Source organism: Triplophysa dalaica, chromosome 23, assembly GCF_015846415.1.
Source record: "Triplophysa dalaica isolate WHDGS20190420 chromosome 23, ASM1584641v1, whole genome shotgun sequence".
Taxonomy (NCBI): Eukaryota; Metazoa; Chordata; class Actinopteri; order Cypriniformes; family Nemacheilidae; genus Triplophysa; species Triplophysa dalaica.
The window spans coordinates 15,134,324-15,156,792 of record NC_079564.1 but is presented as its reverse complement, the minus strand read 5'-3'; the positions used below and the strand labels follow the sequence as shown (position 1 = coordinate 15,156,792).

Sequence of the window (22,469 nt, the reverse complement as noted above, 5' to 3'; positions counted from 1 at the left end):
AGTTTGCAATTTACAAGAAGACAATTAACACTTAAAAACAATAGCATAACATTAATTTAGAAGTTCAATGTAAAACGGATAGTTTTTATACGGGAATAGTTAATTTAAACTGAACCATTTTTATCACACACATTGTTTGGTTAGTACACAAATACACATTATTATAATCACTTTGCTTTTGTTCTAAATATGAAATTTACTAAAACATTTGAGTGTATTTTTCACTTTGTGTTTTAAGGCAAAAGCACTTTTATTATGAAAGGAAAAAATCGAGCCGGAAGTTCGAGGACATTGTTTACCTAAACTATGATTTGTGTTTTTCACGTGTTTTGATTTGGTTATTTAAATGTTTTATTTCTCTGTTACTCATAATGTCTTCAGCTGGAGCTCTTTGGTTTGCTGTTCAAGATGATGTATTCTCAAGTGCTTGTATCGACACGCCGGCCACAATCGTCAGTGCAACTCGAGACAAGCATCCCAGTCAGAGCAGCACGACCACGAGTAACGTTACTTCAGACTCAGAGAGGCACAGTCTCCTAGATCGGTTTGACGATTCCTTTCTGTTGCAGAATTTCCATCTCAGTCGACAATGTCTGCGTTTCATCATTGATTACATGCACTCCCGTTTAAAAAAAGACATATATGCAGCATCAAACAGCTTGATGTCCACAGAAGCCAGGAGTTTAGCCGCTGTTTACTTTCACGCCAATGGATCACTGACCAATTTAATCACAGAACGACTAGAAATTGACCTGAACGAGGCTCGTGAGGCTGTTAAAACCCTTACAAAACTGCTGTCAGACACTAGTCCAGATTTCATTACCTTCCCCAGCAGTTATAATGACCGCATGGGTGCAGCACATGTCTTTAAAAACGTCAGTGGGATCCCTCATGTGGTGGGTGTATTGGGGTATTTTCATGTACAGGTTACCCCTCCACCCGGCCAGGAGCAGATGTTCGTGAATACTCTCGGTTATCATTCAGCTATGATGCAGGTCATATTTGATTTGGACGGGAATATCTTGAGTCTGGAGCAGTGCTGTCCTGGAGGAACACCCGAGCACAGTGTTTGGGCAAGCACGGTTATCGGCAAGCAGTTTACCACATTTCAACACGGCCATTCATGGGTTTTAGGTAAGAACAGGACGGTTTCCACTTCACACTATTGTAGGAGACGCATTCATATGGAATGCTACTCCCACATTCCATTTTATTGTATTTAAAATAAAATCATTAAATGAAAGGATCCTATATTAAGCAAAATACGACACAAAACTGTGACACTGATAACGTAAATTAAAATATATTTTTTTATTATTATTTAAAAAAGCTAAACATTTACCAGTATATTATTAAAAGAAAAAATCCTTGTGTATTAATTTTGCTGGTGGTCTTGAACCCAAAAGTTACCAGTCATTCCGTGTCAACTCAACCAGAGGTCCCTGGCTCAAATTTCTGATTCCTTTCTGTTTTTACAGAAACAAGACCAACATCAATAGTGATAAAGCCAAATGTTAAATGTCATTGATGAAAAGTAATTAAGTTATCAATTAATTTGTAAAGGGAGGTTATAAATGACTATTTTCACCTGAAATTTGGAGCCATATTAAAAGGGGGTAAAAACTGACATGAGAAATATTCCAGCATTATAAATTTAGAGATCTGAATATCTGTTAGTAAATCTGTTAGTTTTAGCAAGCCTTAATGCATTTGAGTGACGGTTCATAAATTAAGACAGGGCATTTTTGTGTTCTTTTTACAAAATTAGCATGCCTGCAACCCCAGGTAGAGATACCTTAATGTGATACTTCAACCAAAAAGTAAAATTCTGTCATTATTTACTCACCTTCGAGTTGTTCCAAAATCTGCGTAAATGTCGTTGTTCTGATGAACACAGAGAAAGATATTTGGAAGAATGCTTATAACCAACAGATTTTGCACCCCTTTGACTCCCATAGTAGGATAAAATACAATGGTAGACAAAAGTGCCCAAGGACTGATTGCTTTCCTATTCTTCAAAATGTCTTCTTTTATGTCCTACAGAACAAAAAAAAATGTTTTCCTACTATGGGAGTCAATGGGGGGGGGGCAAATCTCATGCAAACAAACACACCTCAAAACACACCTCAAACTCTCCCTATCGCAAGAGTAACGAGCTGCAGTGCAGTTTCACTATGCGTGTGCGAGTGTGTTTGTGCGTCGATGTGTGTAAGTATGTATGCATATTGTGTGTGTGGAACATTTGTATGTCTGTCTTTTGAGTTTTTTACCTTTTTCTTTTTTTTTACAGGTACATGACTTTAGTTGTTTTACTTGTAGTCAATATGTCGCATGTACAGCTGCTTTGTAACAATGAAAATTGTAAAAAGCTCTATATAAATAAAGTTGAGTTAAGTGCAGACCCAAAGCGTAGCCAATCTTAATGGGAGGCGGGTCTTACTATCGCATGTCTGTTGGCACATTGTTAGGCTATGTATTTCGCCTTGCCAAACTTTTTGGATAGAGTAGACCAATAAAAGGAATAGAATCTCTGTGACGATCAGGGATCCAAACTAAAAAAAACTTTCCAAAACAAGTTGGAGTGCTAAGGGAGTGTATCAGGGACAGAAGTACAATGTCATGCTTCCAACTCGGTGTAAAGAAGTCAGAATGAATGACACAGCATGATATCTTTGACTAAAGGCAAGTCCTAGAGTTAGCTAATCCCTGTCAGGAAAACCTGCCCATGATGTTCATATATCAAAATCTCTAGTAGTTGTACAACAGCTGGAAAAGGTAAAGCTACAAAAAAAATGCAAGATAAATTTATAATAGCATACTTTAGGATACTGTTGTAAGAGTCTTTTGTAGCTGTTGGAATGAGCCTACCAAATTTCATTCATTTACATGAAACGTATAGCACAAGGTGCCGCTATCGAGTCAATTTGCCACACTTCATTGTGAAACCCATTTCAGATGAAAATGTTCACCATCTCTGACATGTATGCAACCTTTTATGTGTTTTTGAGCATGTTTAGGCTCTTAAACGGATCAATTCGTCACATCATTGGTGCTCGGGACATAATTATCAACATCTAGAAAATATATACATTTCTTATTTGTTCTTCAGACATTCCTGAAGATTATTTGTTCTTCAGACAAAATAAATTTTATATGACTGAATTTTTTTTTCATGAAGACATATTTAGATCCTCATGTCTCTAGGATTGAATCTTATTTCACCATTAGCATAAAATGCATTAAGGATTGTTAAAATTAACAGATTTTAATAACCGAAATACTGATTTCTGGTTAAAAAAAAATGTGGCTCAAACAATAAATATTTTTAAACATGTCCATGAAATATTTTTACGGGCAAAAGTTTTTAAGAAGAGAGATGAGATGTCTGTCATTCATAATAACAAACCACATTAAAGGGATAGTTCATCCAAAAATGAAAATTCTGAAAATCAAAATATTCTTTTGTTCAGTCTAAAACAGAAATCATCAAACTACACACAATATATCATGTGCTAAGTAACTGTCAAAACTTGACGTCTTCGGGATTTAAAAAATGTAGATCTCTGTTTGCTCATTCGTAATTATCAATTTTTTTGTAATTCTCTATTTGCCTCCCAAAGGTGGCAGGGGTCTTTTCGGTGGTGGACATGTTTTGACCCCTATAATGGACCCTTCCATCAAAACCAAAGCTGTCAAGCGTTTTAACAAAGCACATGCTCTGGTATATGGTCATGTGCAGCAGGTCTTTGGTGCTCTGAAAAGTCGTTTCCAATGCCTGCGTGATATCGGCTCCTTTCAGACGCTGAAGTCAGTGGCATACACCGTCAAAGCCTGCTGTGTCCTGCACAACATCTCTAAGAAGTTCTCAGTTCCTTTACCCTGCAATTGTATCCTGGAGCCAATTCATCCGCCATCAAGTGCGGTGACCAGCACAGCAGAGCTGCCATATGACTACATGGAAGACACTAAAAATGAGATGATAGAGATGTTTTTTGGTCATGCAGAGGGTCATGAGGATGATGACTGAGGTGTGTATAAATTGTATTTAGTACAATTATCGATTGCTGTGTATTAAATGTGTTCAAACACAAAGTGATAAATGTATGTATATTTTTATACCATATTTTATGATTGACAAGACATTTAGTTTGGTTTCTATTCCAGTGATTTTATTTTCCAATCTCATTGGTTCAAAATCTCATTTCAGAAGAGTACTATTTAAAATGTGGTCTCATGATTTTCAATCCATGCAGTAGTTTTAACAGTCAATGTAAAAAGACAGTTAACTGTAATAAAAACATTACTGCAATTATGTAATTTATTTTTCTTACAGCTACATATCTGTATAACATTTCTAGCAGATGAATCCAAAATGAACAGTATATAATCAAGTGCCTAGCATAAGCTTCACTTGCTAAAGTGACTAACAATTCAGTGCAAAATATCATATATCTGGCAGATACAGGCAGCAGATTTATCACAATCAGCATTCTCACAATGTTTAATAACCTAACAAGTACAGTTTATTTGGTCAAATCTGAAATAATACTTGCAGACTTAAATTAATATTGAACACATTCACTTTTCAAATTGTACAAATTGTTCTTTTCAATAAAAAAATATATTTTAAAGCACCATACCAAGTAGTACACTTTTAAAATGCACTTCAAAGACAAAATGGCAATAGGACCAAGCTTGCATTATTTGCATGTGACAATCAATTAATCAATTAAATGACTTTTAAAGACTATGTTATGTCAAGACTATTAAGTTTGTCATGTTTTAGAGTCACTAATCATACAAAGATACTATATTGTGTTATGTTTACACATACTTGGTATATTTTACTTGCTTTGGTCATATTCTTTCAAAGCCATTGCATTGGCAAAGATCATTTCTGCGTTTTCATAGAGAGGCTCTTGTGGCATGGGGATGTTTTTGTTTCGCTGGGTGTCTATGATGCACTGGTGCAGGAACACATACTGAGACTATGAGCGAGGAGGGAAGAAACATTAGACAGTTAGAGACAGTAAACTGTGGCAAAAAAATATGATTATTTGCTAGTATTACTGCCATATGAAACAGGAATCAAAAGTTGACATCCAGAAAGTTCTTTGATACATTAAACCATTCTTTAAGAACTGGATGTGTTTAAAATGTAATGTTTAGTCTATCCAATGGACCTTTTTTTATACTCTAGACATCGTATTCATGAAAAATCTTGCTCCTAGTGACAAATTCAAAGAAAATTCTTAGAAATGTGGACGTTTCCACTTAAAATTACAGAAAAGATCTTTGTAAAAAAAGAAGTAATTCGTAGAGCAACTTTACTCTTAAAAGAGCTCTCAAGGTCAAAAATTTTAGGAGTTGCAAGTAGAACATTTAAGAGCAGCAGAGAAAATGGACGAAAAGTGAGAAGTGTATTTGCAATGTGTTGCAATGCATGACATTCCCATATTACTTTCGAGGTTTATTTGATGTTTGATTTTTTTGTGTGTGTTTTCAACTTTTGTTTTTCTGGGTTTTGTTTTTCTTGTACAGCTGCTTTGATGCAATACAACATGTTAAAGCGCTATATTAAATTGAATTGAATGACAATGAGTTAATAAGACACAACAGATCGTGCAGGGTTCATGTTTGTGACCGATCCTCCTAGTAGAGATACGCATCTCCAAGACATGCCAGAGCGCAAGAAATAGAAGTAATCATATTAACATATTTGGCAACTGGAGAAATGCAACTATGCTGCAGAGATGATTGGTTCTGTCACAACGGTCACAATCTGATCACCCAAACAATAACAGCACCTACAGAAACTTACTGTGTCACTGTTCATTTTCTATCAAATACATTAATATTAAAAAAATAATGTATATACACACGTATTCATACTGCATGTGTGTGCACGTTTTTTAAGCTAAATTAAGAGCTTTCTTAGAGGATTCTTAGAGGCTTTAAGAATATGGGGCCCAGATTATTTTTAGCACCATGCATTGAAAAGAGAGTTTACCTCAGTTTGAACCATGAGTGGTCGGTTTAGTCTCATTTTCTGAACGAATTCTGCGATGCCCACCGCCTTCTCTCTCTCCAGTTGCTGTAGAAGAACATCCAGGGCGATGAGTGTACCCGTCCTGCCCACTCCAGCACTGCAGATATGAATTTAATGTGCAGGTTATTTTGTGTTTGCTTCAATATATTTTTCCTTTGAATACAAACTTGTTTATTAAATGGATTCTTATGTTGTGTTCACAACGAACGCGAATGAAGCGTAACTTTTGACGTCAGAAATCCCAAACAACAATGGAGGTCAAAATCATCATTGCTGTATGCACATAAATCATATTTCACATTCTTATAATATGTCAAACGCCCGAAACGCTCAATTCGGGCCACAGGATGTCCTATCGCGTCTTTGCATGAACCTAACATGTGAATCACTCGCGCTTAACGCTTCATTCGCATTCGGTGGGAACACAACACCAGGGTTCCAACGCGTTTTGGAAAGTATTGATTTTTATTTGACTGTTTTCCAGGTTTGGATTAGTATAGATAAAATTATGAGTTGCCAGACTATTGCCCTATCCGGTTTTCTAAAATATAAAAACTAAGAATTTCTTATAATATGTCTTTCTATGAAGTTTGTAGCATGTTTCGAGTGGCAATGGCAGCCCAAGTACTGTTCCATTTCAAAGTTCACATCTAAACAAGAACGGATAAAATCGTCGATGTGTCCTTGATTCGCCACTTTTAGCGAGGATGCATTGGGAGGTGATTTGTGCGGACTTATGAAGCTATATTTTCATACATGCATTGTGCAGCAACGGCAGTGGAGCAGTAAAACAGCTTAACGCTTATAAGATTGCGGTTATTTTATCACAAAATGTAGTATTAAGAGTTGTTTAGGCAGAATGTATGTGTTTAAAGTTCAAATCTGCAGTTGTTTAATAAAGATCGAAATCGGAAAAGAAGGATTTCGGAGATATGAGCTGCAGGCAATCACCGGGCGCTCAGCGCTCATGTTACCCAGCCAACGCTGCCTCACTTTGTCAACTGTTTCTGAATCTCATAGCTGGCTTTGATGTATCTGTAGCGGTTACACATGCGATATAATAAATTTGGGGTATATCTAACAGGCAATCCTTGGTCTTTTATAACTCTTATTGGTTCCAGGGCAAACCGTTTTAACTGATGACGAAGTTAAAGTGATACGTCACCCAAAAATGTGTATACATGTCTTTCTTCTGATGAACACAGATAACTTTATTTGGAATAATGCTTATAACCAAACAGATCTCAACCCCAATTGACTCCCATAGTAGGAAAAATTACTTTATCATTTTTTTTGTTCTTTTGAACACAAAAGAAGACATTTTGAAGACTTTTGGACAGCAAACCGTTCTGGGACACTTTTGACTACCATTGTTTTTCCTACTATGGGAGTCAATAGGGTGCAAGGTCTGTTTGTTTATAAGCATTATTCCAAATATTTTTCTCTGTGTTCATCAGAACAAAGAAATGTATATACATTTGGAACAACTAGAAGGAGACTGAATGATGACAGAATCTTCATTTTTGGATGAAGTATCCCTTTAAGTTTCACTTTTCAATTTTTGATTTAATGTTGTACTGGAACGCTTCCTACTGGAATAATGCTAATTTTCACTAAATTATTTACCTGTTATATTCCCTGTTGTTCAATCTTCTTACACTTTATAATCAAGTATTGTGCTTTGCATAATATTTTATTTTATTCTAAACAAAATCAGAGCAGCCATGTTGGCAGAATTTAATATATTTTTCAATAAAAACGATAGGAAGAACGGTTGTGTTTTTTCATATTATTTCATTTCATTTAAATTTGTTTAAACCTTAAACTACATTAAAAAATAAGCTATTAAGTTTATGATTAACTTTTTTTAAACTGGTTAAGGTTAACTGTCTTTCAGACCCATTTCAATAGGAGCAATATGAGTACAGATGATGTTGTTATTTTTATGACACATTTCATAAATAGGCATTTAGAGAATTCCAGCTAATCTTTTTTTTGTATATTTTAGCTCAGCTTTTAATATGCTGCACCCGCATCACCAACTGCGAGGCTGAATGATTTTAAAGTTCAACCTTTCATTATAAAATGCTATTATTCTTTTTTAAAGAGTACATAACATGAGATCATGAAAATAACATTCCATGTAGTATGTAATCTTGTCATGTTTGAAAGTAAGCAGTCTGCCACGTTGTAAATCCGAAGTGGAATAAATAACAAAGTTATTGGCTTGGAAAAAAGTGAGTCGACTCTGAATCAGTCGTCCCTAGTCCGATTTTTTACGGCCTCGGATTTACGTCACTGCATATAGTCCCGCCTACGTTTTGCTAGATTGCCCATGAAAACTTCACTCTTCTCCCCTAAACACTGTAGCTTGTGAGGTCAGTGTTAATGGAACATTATCTGAATTCAGAACTTTGAGCATAGGAGCCCAGTGTTATTTCACCGGTTTTGTTTTCCTTGTATATGGAGGAGTGCAGAAGGTGAGATCTGGGTGCCGTCAGCATAACAGTGATACGAGAAGTCATTCCAGAGCACCTTCCAGAGCACTTGGGAGTTTTGTGCTCCCAATTTGACCGTGCTTTACGAAAGTCAATGTTTAAATAACGAACCTGACTAAACGGTGGATAATATTCAATAATGCAAACTACAAAATGCTGAAATGAGACAAAAACATGACCAGAACTTCACTAGTTCATCCTTAACCGCATGGAGTGATCAGATGCGTAAGCTAATTAAAATAACAAATATGCAAATATTTCAAACGCATCAATGACTTCTTGCTCTTAATTTCTCTTTCTGTATGCAACTTTTGTAATTTGATGTCTGTAGCTACACAAAACGTCAAAGGAATAGTGCTTACATAAGTCATCCTAAAACCCAAATGCTCTTGAAAAATTTATTGTATTCAGATAATTGTCATGGTTCCGCCTCACCATGTCAGGTATTTCTTGGTCTTGAGGCGGAATCAGACAGGATCCCTTGTTTTATGTTGGAGAGAGACTATTTGGCACCTAATTGTTGCCATACTCTCTCTCCGGTCTTGTCATTGTTCCTGCCCTCCTGTTTCCTAGTTTGTGTTAATTAGTTTATCCTTTGCACCTGTCCCCTCTTGATTTGGTTCCCTTTATATTGACCTCGTGTCTCTTGTCTTGTGCTGGTTCATTGTTTTGTGTCATTGTGGTGAGTTGCTGTGTCTTGTCTTGTGTAGTTTAGTTTATTGTAGTTTAAATGTCAAGTCTTGTTCTTGGTTAATTTAGTCTAGTCAGTCCATCTTCCTGTTATGTTTTGTTCTGTTACCCCCTTGTGGGTGTTTGTTTTGTATTTATTATTTATTAAAGTCTTCTTACCCTGTCTGCATTTGGGTCCTCTGTCCCTCACCACCCATGTTCATGACCGAATGAACCAGCCATGAATGGACCCAGCAGACAGAGGGATCGTTGTGGGATGGGTCAACGCCGCCGGACTCCCTTCCAGGGTCGAGACTGCCGTGTTCCCGTCCGAGGTCGAGGCCGCTGGGGTCCCTTCCAGGGTTGAGGTCTTCGGGTTCCCCTTCTGGGTCGAGACCGCTGGCGTCCTGTTCCCTCCACAGATCCCTGCCGGCATCCCAACCAGTACCTAGGCCGGACCAGTCGACACCCTGTCACTTGTTTGTTTCTGCACTTGTTTGCTGCCCAGCTGCCAGAGAGCGCTGCCCAGCCATCGGAGAGAGCTGCCCAGCTGCCAGAGAGCGCTGCTCAGCCACCGACAACCTACCCTGTCTTGTCGACACCCAGTCCGGCCTATCCGGTTGTCTGTCGGCAATCCTGTCCGGCGCAGCCGGCCATTCCAGTCCGGCGCAGCCGGCCATTCCAGTCCGGCGCAGCCGGCCATTCCAGTCCGGCGCAGCCGGCCATTCCAGTCTTTCCCCTTGGACTCGTGTTTCCCCCCAATGTTTTTGTTATTATTTTTATCATGTTGCCCTGTTTAGTTTTGCCTTGTCACAGTCTGTCTTGTTTGTGCCTTGAGGAGCATCAGGTTGCTGCTCTTTAAGGCGGGGGTTCTGTCATGGTTCCGCCTCACAGTGTCAGTTATTTCTTGGTCTTGAGGCGGAATCAGACAGGATCCCTTGTTTTATGTTGGAGAGAGACTATTTTGGCACCTAATTGTGCCATACTCTCTCCGGTCTTGTCATTGTTCCTGCCCTCCTGTTTCCTAGTTTGTGTTAATTAGTTTATCCTTTGCACCTGTCAGCTCTTGATTTGGTTCCCTTTATATTGACCTCTTGTCTTGTGCTGGTTCATTGTGGTGAGTTGCTGTGTCTTGTTTAGTTTATTGTAGTTTAAATGTCAAGTCTTGTTCTTAGTTAGTCTAGTCAGTCCATGTTCCTGTTATGTTTTGTTCTGTTACCCCGTTGTGGGTGTTTGTTTTGTATTTATTAAAGTCTTGTTAACCCCTTACCCTGTCTGCATTTGGGTCCTCTGTCCCTCACCACCCATGTTCATGACAGATGTTATGATATTTCAAATAATATTTGTATAAAAATATAAATTGACCATGTGTTTACTCATCACTGATAAACATAAAAATACATGGTTTCAGCTGTTGTCTTATAAGATTTTTTTTTTCCTGTTTGGGACAAACTCAGTTTTTAGACCTCTGTATTTCTAAAATCCTGTGTACGGCCTGGATTGATTGTCAAGTTAATGGATTGTAGATATCTTTTCATGTTCATTAATGAATTATATTTCACCAATCCTTCTGTTGCTGTGGGTTGAAGGTTTAGTTATATAATTTGATAAATATTAACATTGCACTACATTCCAATAAAATGTTGTGAATTGAACATGTCTTGGTTTGGTGTTGATTTGTATGAGGTATAGGTACAACGGTCTACCGATTATTTGGAAAAATATTATAATATACATGTGAACAGTTCTTTTATCAAATGTCAAATGGTCTAAAAAATCTTCAGGGAAGTCTGTATGTTTGAGTCTGGAAAAGTATGGAACTTGGATATGGAAAATGATAGAAACCCTCACATGGTAAACTGATGGAAAAGGGGGTTTGTGAGTAAGTGGTAGTAACCTGCAGTGCACAACCGTTGGTCCTGCAGAAGAGGAGCTCTCGATGTGCTGTCGAACGAGGCCCCTGAATTGGATCAGCTCCTCTGTTCCCAAAGGAACGCCGTGATCTGGCCATGCAGTGAAGTGGAAATGTTTCACTGTCCGTGTCTCAGAGGTGTCTTTCTGTTGGGAATCGAAAAAACGAGAGAGCTTGATTGTATCTCATGCTGCTCAGTGAGTTAAATGAGTAGCTATTCAATGAAGAGGTCATAACGTAGCCTACTGTAAGAAGCTTTTTAATGGAATGATGAGCTTTCATTCATGAAGTTGTTTTAATGTGAAGAAAAAATAAATAATACAATATATTCTATGTATTTTATATATGTTTATGTATATTTCTATACTCTATTTTCTGTAAAGCTGTTTTGCTGCGATATGCAAGATATGGAAAAATGCTATAGAGCTTGTACTACGAAAACATATTGTAATTGACACCTACATTTTTTAAACAGTTCTGAAACTGTCCATCCACATGTTCGGGCAAAGATCTGACAGTTACTGTTTGTTTGATATGAATATTTATACTCACATTGTTGACAAAAAACTCACGCAAAGTCCAACTTTGTGCTTTATCTTCAGATGTGACCGTGACAAGCAAATTTCCGTAGAGACAAGGTGTGTAGTCCAATGGCCAGTACTGCTCACACTTAGTCTGAATAAAGAATGAAAAAAGAACAATGGGTTGAAATATTTTTGCTTTGGGTTCAGTGGGCAAACCTTTGTATTTTTTATATAGCCATTTCTAACCAAACTGAATTAAAAATGCATTTCTTGAGCGATAACTGGATAACACTCATTAAAGGGGTCATATGGCGCGAATATGTGTTTTTATGTGTCTGTGGTGTGTTTTAAGTTGCCCTTGCATGTATTAGACACGTAAAATTGCAAAAATTCAAGTGTCCGAACAAAAGATGCATTTTATCTAGAAGCGAATGCTCAGCTAGACCTGCCTGAAACGCCTCGTGTCACCACACCCCCACAAATCTACATCAGTTTGTGGTTTGATTTGACCAAGACCGCTCAAATGTATACCAGCCCATTCTCATGAAATGCGTATAAATAACACGCGCTGTGCAATATCCTGTAATACGTACGGCAAAGTTCGATTTTGCGTGTATACAATAGGCCTATTTTTGCGTGCATATGATACGCCAATTTAGCGTGTGTGCATAGTAAACAGCAATTTGTCTCATTAACCTGTCCCAAACCCTAAATCTAATGTTAGCATGAGTGCATATTATAACCTCTATCCTAACCCAAACCCTAAACCTAACAGTATTATTTGAATTATTTCCATGTACGTTTAAAAAAGGCTGCTCTCCACCCAGGTGCACGCAAACATTGCCGTATCATATGCACGCAAAATCGAAATATGGCGTACGTATTACACAATAATGCAACAGCTTGTTATTTATACGCAATTGATGAGACCGGGTTGAGTATACGCAAGTAAGATTGCGTGCCTGTCAGTACAATTGCTTTGGAACCTGATGGTCCAAATATGGTAAGTGGGTTTACATTTCTGCTTGCAGTCAGGGCCGGCGCCAAGGGGAGGCGCTCCCGGGCCCCCACAGGGTTGTTGTGCCCCCCCTCACATGACACAGATTTTAAATTAATGTAATACATTCTGAAAATGCATAATACAAAGTTTTAACATTGAATAAAAATATTAAACGGAAATGGTAGAGCCTACATGTTTACTTTGTGAAAAAATATGAATCTAGTTCGGTTGTTATGTTGATGCGTCATTACGCAGTGTATTAATGTATTTATAGGCTATGTTTGGTGGGAAACCGCTATCAATTAGCAAAGTTGCAGACTCTCGATGCTTCACAAACAGAAGGCTCAGTTAGTTCATCTTAGGAAAAGAAACATTTACAAGCAAATGGAAGGACACAGTTTTAACGAGGTTTAATGCTCGCATTCAGCTTTTTTAAAAGGTACGTGTGTTTCATTTCCTTTTAGCAAGCCTTGGTGCGAAGGAGCATTATATCACAGCATAGTATATAATTGTCAACGTGTTGTTATTGTTGTGACTGTGTGTTGTAATATTGTTTAATTTGTGTTATTCTTATTCACTTGTTCCAGCACGAGTTGTATGTGTGCCCTTGCACAGATGTGGTAGTTATGATTTTTTGTATTAATGATGCTGATTGTGTGCCCCACACTGGGAGCCACTTGCCCTCCTCGTCTGGCGTCGCATCTGCTTGCAGTATTTGATCAATCACGCACTGGTCAACTGGCCAATCATTGCACAACTTGCTTTTCAGAACGATGAATTTTGTAAAAAATCAGCGTGTTTCAGAGAGGCGGGGCAATGAGATGATACAAACATGCAATGTATGTGGAAAACACAGTGTTTTTTAACCTTACATCTTGTATACACATTGCATTAAAAGTAAAACAAATGATAATAGTTGTTTTAGCCCTGACTTTGCTGTACTCACGGTTCCTCTCTCAGTGCAGTTGGTGACCATGATGATTGCGTTTGATCTTCTCTCCCAGACCATTCTCCAGAAGTCATTGATGGTGGAGGGGAGTGGACCTTGAGCTGCAATGTACTGCTTGCTACCCTTACCATAACCCTAACAATAACACACACATAAACATTTAAACAGCAAATCAGCAAAAACCCAGATGTTAGGCAGATGTTATGCTGCTCAACCTGACAACACCACCATCTCAGCCTTCTTCATCCATCAATTGACCGCAACCTGACTTTACAACATACTATCTAAACAGTACATCCAGAAATTTACTTTCCAGGTGTGAAAGGTTCTTTTTATTATTAAATATAATCAACATTTATTCTTTTATGGCATTTTGTAACTCTGTTTCAATGTGATTTTTAAACGTTTTTATTTTAATGGCTGTGTACTCACAGGCATGTAGTTGGCATTTATATAATCAGAATCACCGTCATCATCGATGGAGAGATGAACTCTTGAACAGTCATCTAAAGAAGAAGACACACATCTAGTTGTAGACATAATAATTGTTTTATAATAAGTATGTTTGAGTTTTTCTATTTAAGCACTCACAAGCTAAAACATTGGAGAATCGATTTTTGCTCTTGTTTTCAGGCAATTTGGCTGTTTCACGAGGCAGTTCTAAACCCACTAAACCAAGGTCCTATTAAAAAAAAGGAAAGAAAAAATACATATATAACGTACAGAGAGGCATTGTTGTGTCTGCCCCAAGTCAAAAGATGTATGAGGACACCTCAAAATCTATGCGAAGTTTGAAACTGAACAAATGAGTGGGTTTGAACATTTTTGCTCAAGCTTACCTCATATTCCTCACTGAAACCTCTGTTCTCATCACGACTCATGTTTTGAAAATGTTCTGGAAATGTATCTATGCGGATTGGTCTGAAAAACATTTTACATGTGTTCATATTTACAATCCTCAAGACTACTTCCAAAACAATATCATAAATATAACTCGCCATACATACTTGTACATTTTGATGTTAGATACTTTTGTTGCTGGATACTCCACGTGTTGTTTAGACCCTCTGAAACAGCATAGAAAAAGCACTGGCTCGTTTGTAATAAATAGAAAATATAGCTCTTATTGAATTTGATCATAAAACCTTTATGAATGCATACCCAACATGCTTCCTCTTGCGAAGCCATAAAAAGACACCAGCACAAATAAGGATGACCACCAGGAAAGACACAAGAACACCTGCTATGACTCCTGCAGAGAACAGCCATAAACACTCAACCATCAATCAAATGAAAAATTGGAAGGAATATTTAAGCTTACTAAATATGAACTTCATGTAAGGAGATATAAGCTGTAGCTACTTTTCTGTATAGGTATTGCAATTTATGTATTTGTCTTTAGCCCCACCCCTTAATTTAAAAGAGTCTCAGTGGTCAGTTGGCAACAAACTCTTACTCTAAGTGAAATAAAAAAAAAATATTTTTGTGTGATACTTATTTAAATTGATAATTTGAATGCATAGTTTTATAACCAAGTGTTTTCCGAACCTAAAGAATGTGCTGCAACAGCGCACAGGATTTGTTCAGTTTTAATAGTCACTATAGTGACAGGCTAGTCGCTTACTAGCTGACGGCTAGAAGCATCAGAACATCAGATCTGGTGGTTCTCATGGGGTTATTTTACCTGTTGGGTCAGTTTGACAGTTGACTGAGACTGCAGGACTTGTCTTGTTTCCAGAGAACGATGTCGCGGTCACTCTGTACCACTTGGCAACCTGCAGTCCATTTACCTGCTGTCTGTTCTCTGATTGGTTGAAAATGTTTCCAGCAACATCCAGCTGCACCACATTCACAACTCCATACGGAGCGTCCCAAACTACTTCCAGACCATAGCCTCCGGAGAAATAGTTACAGTGCAGACGTGATACACTGTTTGGAGCTAGATCAAAAGTGGTAAAGAAAGAAAACCATGGTATTATGTACTCGTATGTTTACACCACACTCCAACCAAGAGCATGGGAACTCACCTAATGTCAGATTTTGTGAGCATTGTAGTAGTTTATCTGATTCTGTGAAGTCATACCACAGCGAAACAGTGTATATGGCACCGGGATAAAGGCTTTGGAGATTCACGCTGTTCTGCTCTACAGGTAGACTCAATTCATAGTGTGTGCTGTTTTTTGCTGTGACACGTGTGCTGCCATTCACTTGCATTGCATTTATCGATGAGTTGGTAACATGCCAGTCAATGGACGCACAGTCAATGGCTTTAAAAGACACAATTAAACAGTATGTTCATTTCACTGAGCATCGGAGTCAAAACATTAAATGCTGCTATTGGTTCGGCAAATAGATCATGTAAATCATAAGTAATCTTACTGGTGACATTCTTAAAGTGGGTTCCGCTGCTAATGTTGGAATTTACAACAGTGTAGAGAGTAAAATCATACACAGTTCCCGGCTTGAGTTGTGAGAGAACGTGGCTGATCACATCGCCCACTTGAGATCCAGTAAAAGGTATGTCATTTCCAGAACTTTGCTTCAAGGTGTAGTTGTAGAAGTTGTCTTTGTTCAACTTATCCCATTCAATAGTCAAATGTGTCTCTGTTCGATTTGTCACTCTCACTTTAGTTACATCAGATAGAGCTGTGGAGAATACACACACACACACACACACACACACATACACACACATTCTAAATACATGTCAGGCCAAAATGATTGTCGAGCAACGTATCTCTGATTGGCTAAAAAGGTCAACGTTTTCTGTAAACTGATGAAAATATACTTGAATTAAGGAATGTCAATTTAAAATAAATATATTCAAAAATAGTATCATACAGTGCATATAAACATCATATGGTATGATGGTACTTAAAGATATTCTACAGCTTGTGTTTTTTTTTATCTACAAGGTTTTGAAACTGAAAGAGACTGCAAAGAGATTGACGTACTTGTGTAGTTGGTAAAGTTGTATCCCTTACTTCTCACATCCTCAAATATGGTATACAGAATGAAAATGTAATTTGTAGCAGGAATTAAACCTGATATTTCACATATTACTAAAGAATGGTCATCTGTGTATATAGGAAGGGTTTCCTCCGTTGATTCATTTCTGTAATTTAGAGTGTAGTTATACGTGTTGTTGTCTGTGTTTGTTACAATGTTCCATTGTAAATTCATGGCAGTGTCATTTCTTTTCACCACAGACACGCCGACAACATTAGATGGCACTGAAACAAATGATGATGAATGGTAAGTGTCAGAATGTTTAGCTAGACTGTGGTTATGACCAGCTTTCATTTCTACATAACTGGAATGAAAGGATATACACAGACTCACCGGTGACATTGGAGAAGTTCTTTCCACTGCTCAACACATCTTCAAACTCAGTGAAGAGAGTAAAGGAGTATTTAGTGCCAGGATACAATAAAGGGACTGTGTATCTCACTTCAGGATCAGTATCATTTATCGGGATTATAGTCTCTTTTTCCTTGTATTTCAGCACATAACTGTAATTGTTGTTGTTTTTGATTTTATTCCATTGTAAAGTTAACTCAAATTCTTTTTGGTCAACCACTAAAATGCCTTCAACGTTAGAGGGAACTGAGAAAAAGAGAACAAAGATCTTCATTTATACTTGATGGAGAAGATGTATAAGACATTTTTCTTTACAGCTGCCTTTTCTGACTGAAATGTATAAAATATTGCTTTGACTGGTGCCGCAGGGATGATGTATTTTTGTAGCCCAACCCGGAAGTTAGTGCCACACTAGTTTCCTTGACAAAAAGATTTAATATAGGCTTTAAAAAGATTACAAAATATTAGTTCTGGAATTAACAAAGGTTCATGACACTTACATGTTTTGTCTGTCCGGGTAGTCTCTATAATCGCATTTGGCCACTGAATACGTCATCAAGGTTCATCATTTTTACAGGTTATATTTCAAGGTAAGAATGAAACTACAATGATCATGTACCTTAGGGAATTAAATGTTCAGTTACTAGTTTTTTTAGCTACAGTGCGATAACATATGCGGTGGACAAACGCGATATCAGGAGGACGCACCCGAAATCCTGGTCATGCCGTACTCTTGAAAAATGGCAAGTATGGTTACCATCAAATATAATCGTCAAAAGTAAAAAAGCTAACATGCGTGTTCCCTAAAAAGTAATTACTCCATAATGAATCTCCATTTACGTTTTTAGAGATTAGTCCCATGCAGTATTTGTGAGATTTTAATGTGTGATGATGTCAAACGTCCCCAACAATGCTTTTACTTGCTCTTAGCAACTTGTTAGCAACCACCGTTTTTAAGACCCGATAAAAAAATCTTTATTTCATACCTTATTTCATGCATTTAATCAAAAATCCATTCAAAACCCATTGACTTTGGGACGATGGAACCGGAAGTGCTGAACTGCTAACTAGCTTTACAAAATAACTCTGTGCTACTCAATTCCATATGAAAAAAGTTAAATATCTACAACATTTTGTATATCTGATCAAATAAAATTGTATGTTCTTGTATGCCAGAAGAGAATTAACCAGCTTCAAATAGACTTTAAATATGCTTACTGTTGGATCATCTAATTTAAGCAAGAATTTATTTAATATAAATATGTTACTGTAGTTATGGTCAGAAATCAAGGTCTTGTTTTTAAATATGGAGTTAGTCTCACTCACCGGTGACACTGGTGAAGTTATATCCACTGCTCGTTACATTTTCAAACACAGTGTAGAGGGTAAAGGAGTATTTAGTGCCAGCAGAGAGAGAAGAGACTGTATGGTTTACTTCAGGAGTTGATTGTTTCGGGATTGTAATATTTGTTCTATTGTATTCCAGCTCATAACTGTATGTGGTGTTGATATTTTTCCATTGTAAAGTAAGTTCAAACTCTGTTCTTTTAATTACTGTAACATTTTCAACGTCTTCTAGACTCTGGCCCTGAGGGAAGAAATATCACAATGAGATGATAGCAAAAGCGCATATGTATATGATCTAGTTCAGATTTTTTTATGTAAGTACACTAGGACAGAAGAAACATTCTGCAGTAAACTTTGACCAGCCATACGCTTGTAACGGAAAGGTTTTATTAGATTTAGATAGCCAAATAATTACGCCAATAAGATAAACAAAAGATGTTAACAAAAGCGCCTGCAAAGTTAACCCAAACGTACAGTACAATTTGTTGAGGTTCTCTTTAACCAAAGATAAAAGACAATAACTTTTATTGCTCTGAATTTGGAGTTTTGCTCATCACTATAGACCTCAGTCTCATCATCAACATTGATGCCACACAGTGACAATAACTTTATGGACAACTTCAAAGACCAACAGGCCCTTTAGATTTGTCCTCTACAACATTAGAAAGAGCACCAAGCTTCTTCTCCAGGCTTTTTTCATCTTTTGGCTTGACTACATTGAGACTCTTTATACCAGCCAGTTAGTACTGTATGCACTGACAAACTTTTGCAAGAAAACGTGGTAGTGGGTTTGGTCTTTATTGATATCAAACAAATGTTATGACTCTTGATGGGGATCACAGGAAGTTCAAGGCATTCACAAATGAAGCATGTGGCCAGTGAGAGAGTTGCATGTATTTAAACAATAAAAGGCAGCACAACTTTATTCTCCTGAACTTTTACATTAATCTCAAAGATGGTGCAGACTCCTGACTCTATACCGAAACAGATTATTAGCTCTGAGAAAGTACTAAAGACAAAACTCTTCAATGAACACAGGCATATACATGCATAGCTCTTTGTTTCTCAATAAAATAAAGGTGGTACAAAAGTTTCTTCACTGCTGTGCCATAGAAAACACATTTTTGGTTCACCAAAGAACCATTTAGTCAGAAAAACACTTTATCACAATCTAAAGAAATTTCATTCACTACAAAGAACCTTTGGTGCAACAAAATGGTACAGATTTTAAAGGTCCTATATAGCATAATTTATCACCTGTATTTGCATGAGTTTAATTGTGCACTGGGTCAAAGGCTTAAAATTTAGTACATATTATGATTGTTCGGTATAAAATTTGTAAATTAAATGAATAGTTCAGCCCAAAACTCAATTAATATGAAATGAAATTTAGCTTCACTAATTATACCTCAATTTGTTCCAGAACCTATACAAATGTATTTGTTCTGCCAAACACCAAGCAGGAAAACCATTGTATTCAGAGGTGTTCAATGGAAGTAAGAAATGTATACAGGTTTGGAACAACTTGAGGGTGAGTAAATGATGATGGAATTTTCATTTTAATGTGAACTATCCCTTTAATTCACCATAGTATAGTCAAAACATAAGAAAATCAACACAATTGAAATTACTTAGTTTGTTGTCTTTGTGTTTTTTTGTAATAGACTTGCATGTCTACATATCAGAACAGATCCAAGCTGATAATATAATATCAATTTTATCAGATAAAGCCATTTTCCAGTGATTTTCTGTTTAAATAAAAATGAGGTATAACAAGGACCTTTCTATATAGAACATTTTTCCATTGAAAGCCAATCTACCAACACTATGTGGAAAAGTGATTCTCATACTCTTTGACAGGCTTCTGAAGGTGAATGTATATATTAAAAGACTGATGTACCTCATGAAATGAAAGAAAGTAGTTTTTGTTGACACAAAAAATAAGGAAATACCTTTCAAACACCCATCCCTGAACAAATACAGCAGGCTATTAAGAACAAAAATGTATCTATATGCTTGATGTGAATAATCTTTTAGTAATTTAGAAATTAGTTAGGGCCTAGATTAATTGAGATGTCAGAACCATTAGAGTGACTTTTTAACAAAAGCCTTGTGTGAATCAATGCCTTAAAGGGATAGTTCACACAAAAATGAAAAGTCTGTCATGAATTACTCACTCTATAGTTGTTTTAAACCTGTATAAATCTATTTGATTGGTTGAACACAGAGAAAAATATTTGGACGAATGCTTGTTACCATATATATGTATATGTTTTTCCTATAAAACAGTATATAAAGTATTTTTTTCCTATTGTAGTCAATGGGGATCAAGAACTGTTTAGATACAAGCATTCTTCCAAAAAAATCATTCTCTGTGTTCATCAGACAAAAGACATTTATACAGATTCAAATATAACTCAAATGTTACATTATGACAGGATTTTTACTTTTGGGCGAACTATCCCTTTAAAGGCTTCAAGGAATAAAAGTTTAAAAAGTTTATACGGATAATTAAGTTAATAGTGATTTATGAGGGAAAAGTTTAATGAAGGATAGCCATAGAGAGACAAACAGACGGACAAACAAGGAAATTGAAAATTTAATTGAAAACGAACGAACAAGAAAGAAACATTCTTTAAATATTCACTTTAAGTCATTGCTGTATACATTTCAAAAGACAAGGATATAGTGTAGATTTGACCATCAGTAAGATTATAACTTACTGTAAGATCCATATTAATGAATGATAACAAATTCATAATTCATGGCTCTCACTTATCTCCAGTATGTCTAGTACTTTGGACTGTGATTGGCATTTCAAGAGTGAAACATAACAAATTAAAGATTAAACTTTAGAATTGTATGAATTTCAGCTCTTAAAATATTTTCAACATGTCATCTTTATGAAGACATTTGCATAATGAGATTGACTCTCAATTTAAAGTGCGGTACGCTGTAAGAAATAAGTTGTTTTACTCTGGGTTGGTCTGTTATTACTGTAAGACTATACCATGTAAAATGAAAATATTTGTAATTAAATCTGAACCCCCAATCAGTTGTCATTAAACACACAGAAGAGTTTGTAAAGGTGTATTGAGTGAGAGTGACTTACCGATGCAGAAACCACACACAGCAAAACTAAAAGCAAAACTTGCCTCATTATCAAACCGGTTTCTTGTCAGAGTAAACAACAGAATGTACTATTTAACTCTTGCAGCCCAAAGTCATTCTTAAACTACAAACAAAGCTGTCTGTTTAACTGTTCATCTACATGACAGCTGTCGTCTATTTTAGTGTCTTCCTCCCTCTTTCTGTCTCTCTTTCCCCTCTCTCTCTGTTTCTTCTCTGTTGACTGATAATGACCGTTTTATTGCCACTTCTCCTTTTTCTCATGACGGGAAAACAATGTACATCAACCTTTGTTCAGCCTTTAACTAATGTTCTTCCTTATTTTTAAACTCCTCCCATTTACTTTTTTCCAACGACATCTTTTTATTTTACAACTCAGCCTGTCATTCCTTTTTGCTTTATTCTAGCTTATCTTCCCTTATCACCTAATGACTCACCTGGGCAATCTTTCCGCGACATTTAAGAGCTCACACATAAAATTGTACAGTGTGCTTTTTGGATAACATACTGGATTTAGCTTCATTTGCATCCATTATTTTAAATCTCGGTTCATGTGATTTGTTTTTATCTGTGAGATCTTTTTAGAAATATGCAAATCCAAACGAAAACAATTGAACATATAAACAAAAAATTACCTGTTACCTCAGTATTTATTGCCTATCACCAGAAACAAAAGCAGAGTTAAGGTGTGTCATGTAATCATAATGCTGTGTTAATTTTCTCAGATGTCTAATCCACATGAGACTATTTAAAATACTATGAGATGGATGATATAAAATATATAAAGCAGCCTAGGCTAATCGATTTGTAGGCCTATGTATTTACAAACTTAATTTGCTTTGTAAACAGGTGTAATGACATGTGGAGGATGTTGAACCTGGAGGCATACTGTAGTTCACTTTTAATTAAAAGTCAACATGGGAGAAGCAGTGTCAGCAAAGATATAACCATTCGTCCTTCACCATGTTTCTAATCTTCTTTTTCAGCCCTTCTCAAAGACAGATCATTGTTGATTAAAAGGTAGTTGTGAAT

The 22,469-nt window shown here is 36.6% G+C and overlaps 2 protein-coding genes across 4 annotated transcripts; one reads left to right on the top strand and one right to left on the bottom strand.

Moving 5' to 3' along the window:
* Positions 1-280: 280 nt before the first annotated feature.
* On the top strand, positions 281-9,564 carry si:dkey-197c15.6 (putative nuclease HARBI1). 2 transcript variants are annotated; one of them, XM_056738384.1, is made up of 3 exons: positions 281-1,134; positions 3,621-4,028; positions 9,456-9,564. In XM_056738384.1, exons 1-2 carry the CDS (start codon positions 372-374, stop codon positions 4,025-4,027), a joined length of 1,170 nt encoding a protein of 389 aa, XP_056594362.1. In that variant the 5' UTR covers positions 281-371; the 3' UTR covers position 4,028; positions 9,456-9,564. The 2 variants fall into 2 exon arrangements, with proteins under 2 accessions (XP_056594362.1, XP_056594361.1); XM_056738383.1 differs by lacking the exon at positions 9,456-9,564 and having other exon boundaries at positions 3,621-4,639.
* Positions 4,578-21,710, bottom strand: ptprh (protein tyrosine phosphatase receptor type H). Of its 2 annotated transcripts, none has more exons than XM_056738381.1 (17): positions 21,421-21,710; positions 18,288-18,549; positions 16,944-17,207; positions 16,556-16,834; positions 15,981-16,247; positions 15,629-15,868; positions 15,286-15,540; positions 14,763-14,853; positions 14,609-14,668; positions 14,441-14,522; positions 14,193-14,283; positions 14,034-14,107; positions 13,599-13,736; positions 11,681-11,803; positions 11,114-11,274; positions 6,011-6,146; positions 4,578-4,988 (listed from the first exon to the last, which is right to left on the bottom strand). In XM_056738381.1, exons 1-17 carry the CDS (start codon positions 21,466-21,468, stop codon positions 4,845-4,847), a joined length of 2,715 nt encoding a protein of 904 aa, XP_056594359.1. In that variant the 5' UTR covers positions 21,469-21,710; the 3' UTR covers positions 4,578-4,844. The 2 variants fall into 2 exon arrangements, with proteins under 2 accessions (XP_056594359.1, XP_056594360.1); XM_056738382.1 differs by lacking the exon at positions 21,421-21,710 and adding an exon at positions 21,032-21,413.
* Between the last annotated feature and the right edge of the window lie 759 nt (positions 21,711-22,469).

What these genes read in the sequence shown, in the direction of transcription:
- si:dkey-197c15.6 (XM_056738384.1), top strand. Translation starts at nt 372, where the DNA reads ATGTCTTCAGCTGGAGCTCTTTGGTTTGCTGTTCAAGATGATGTATTC. An exon ending in CGGCCATTCATGGGTTTTAG is followed by an intron (nt 1,135 to 3,620) that starts GTAAGAACAGGA and finishes TGCCTCCCAAAG; the next exon opens with GTGGCAGGGGTCTTTTCGGT.
- ptprh (XM_056738381.1), bottom strand. Translation starts at nt 21,468, where the DNA reads ATGAGGCAAGTTTTGCTTTTAGTTTTGCTGTGTGTGGTTTCTGCATCG. An exon ending in TAACTTCACCAGTGTCACCG is followed by an intron (nt 17,208 to 18,287) that starts GTGAGTGAGACT and finishes TCTTTTTCTCAG; the next exon opens with TTCCCTCTAACGTTGAAGGC. An exon ending in CAACTTTACCAACTACACAA is followed by an intron (nt 16,248 to 16,555) that starts GTACGTCAATCT and finishes TATTCTCCACAG; the next exon opens with CTCTATCTGATGTAACTAAA.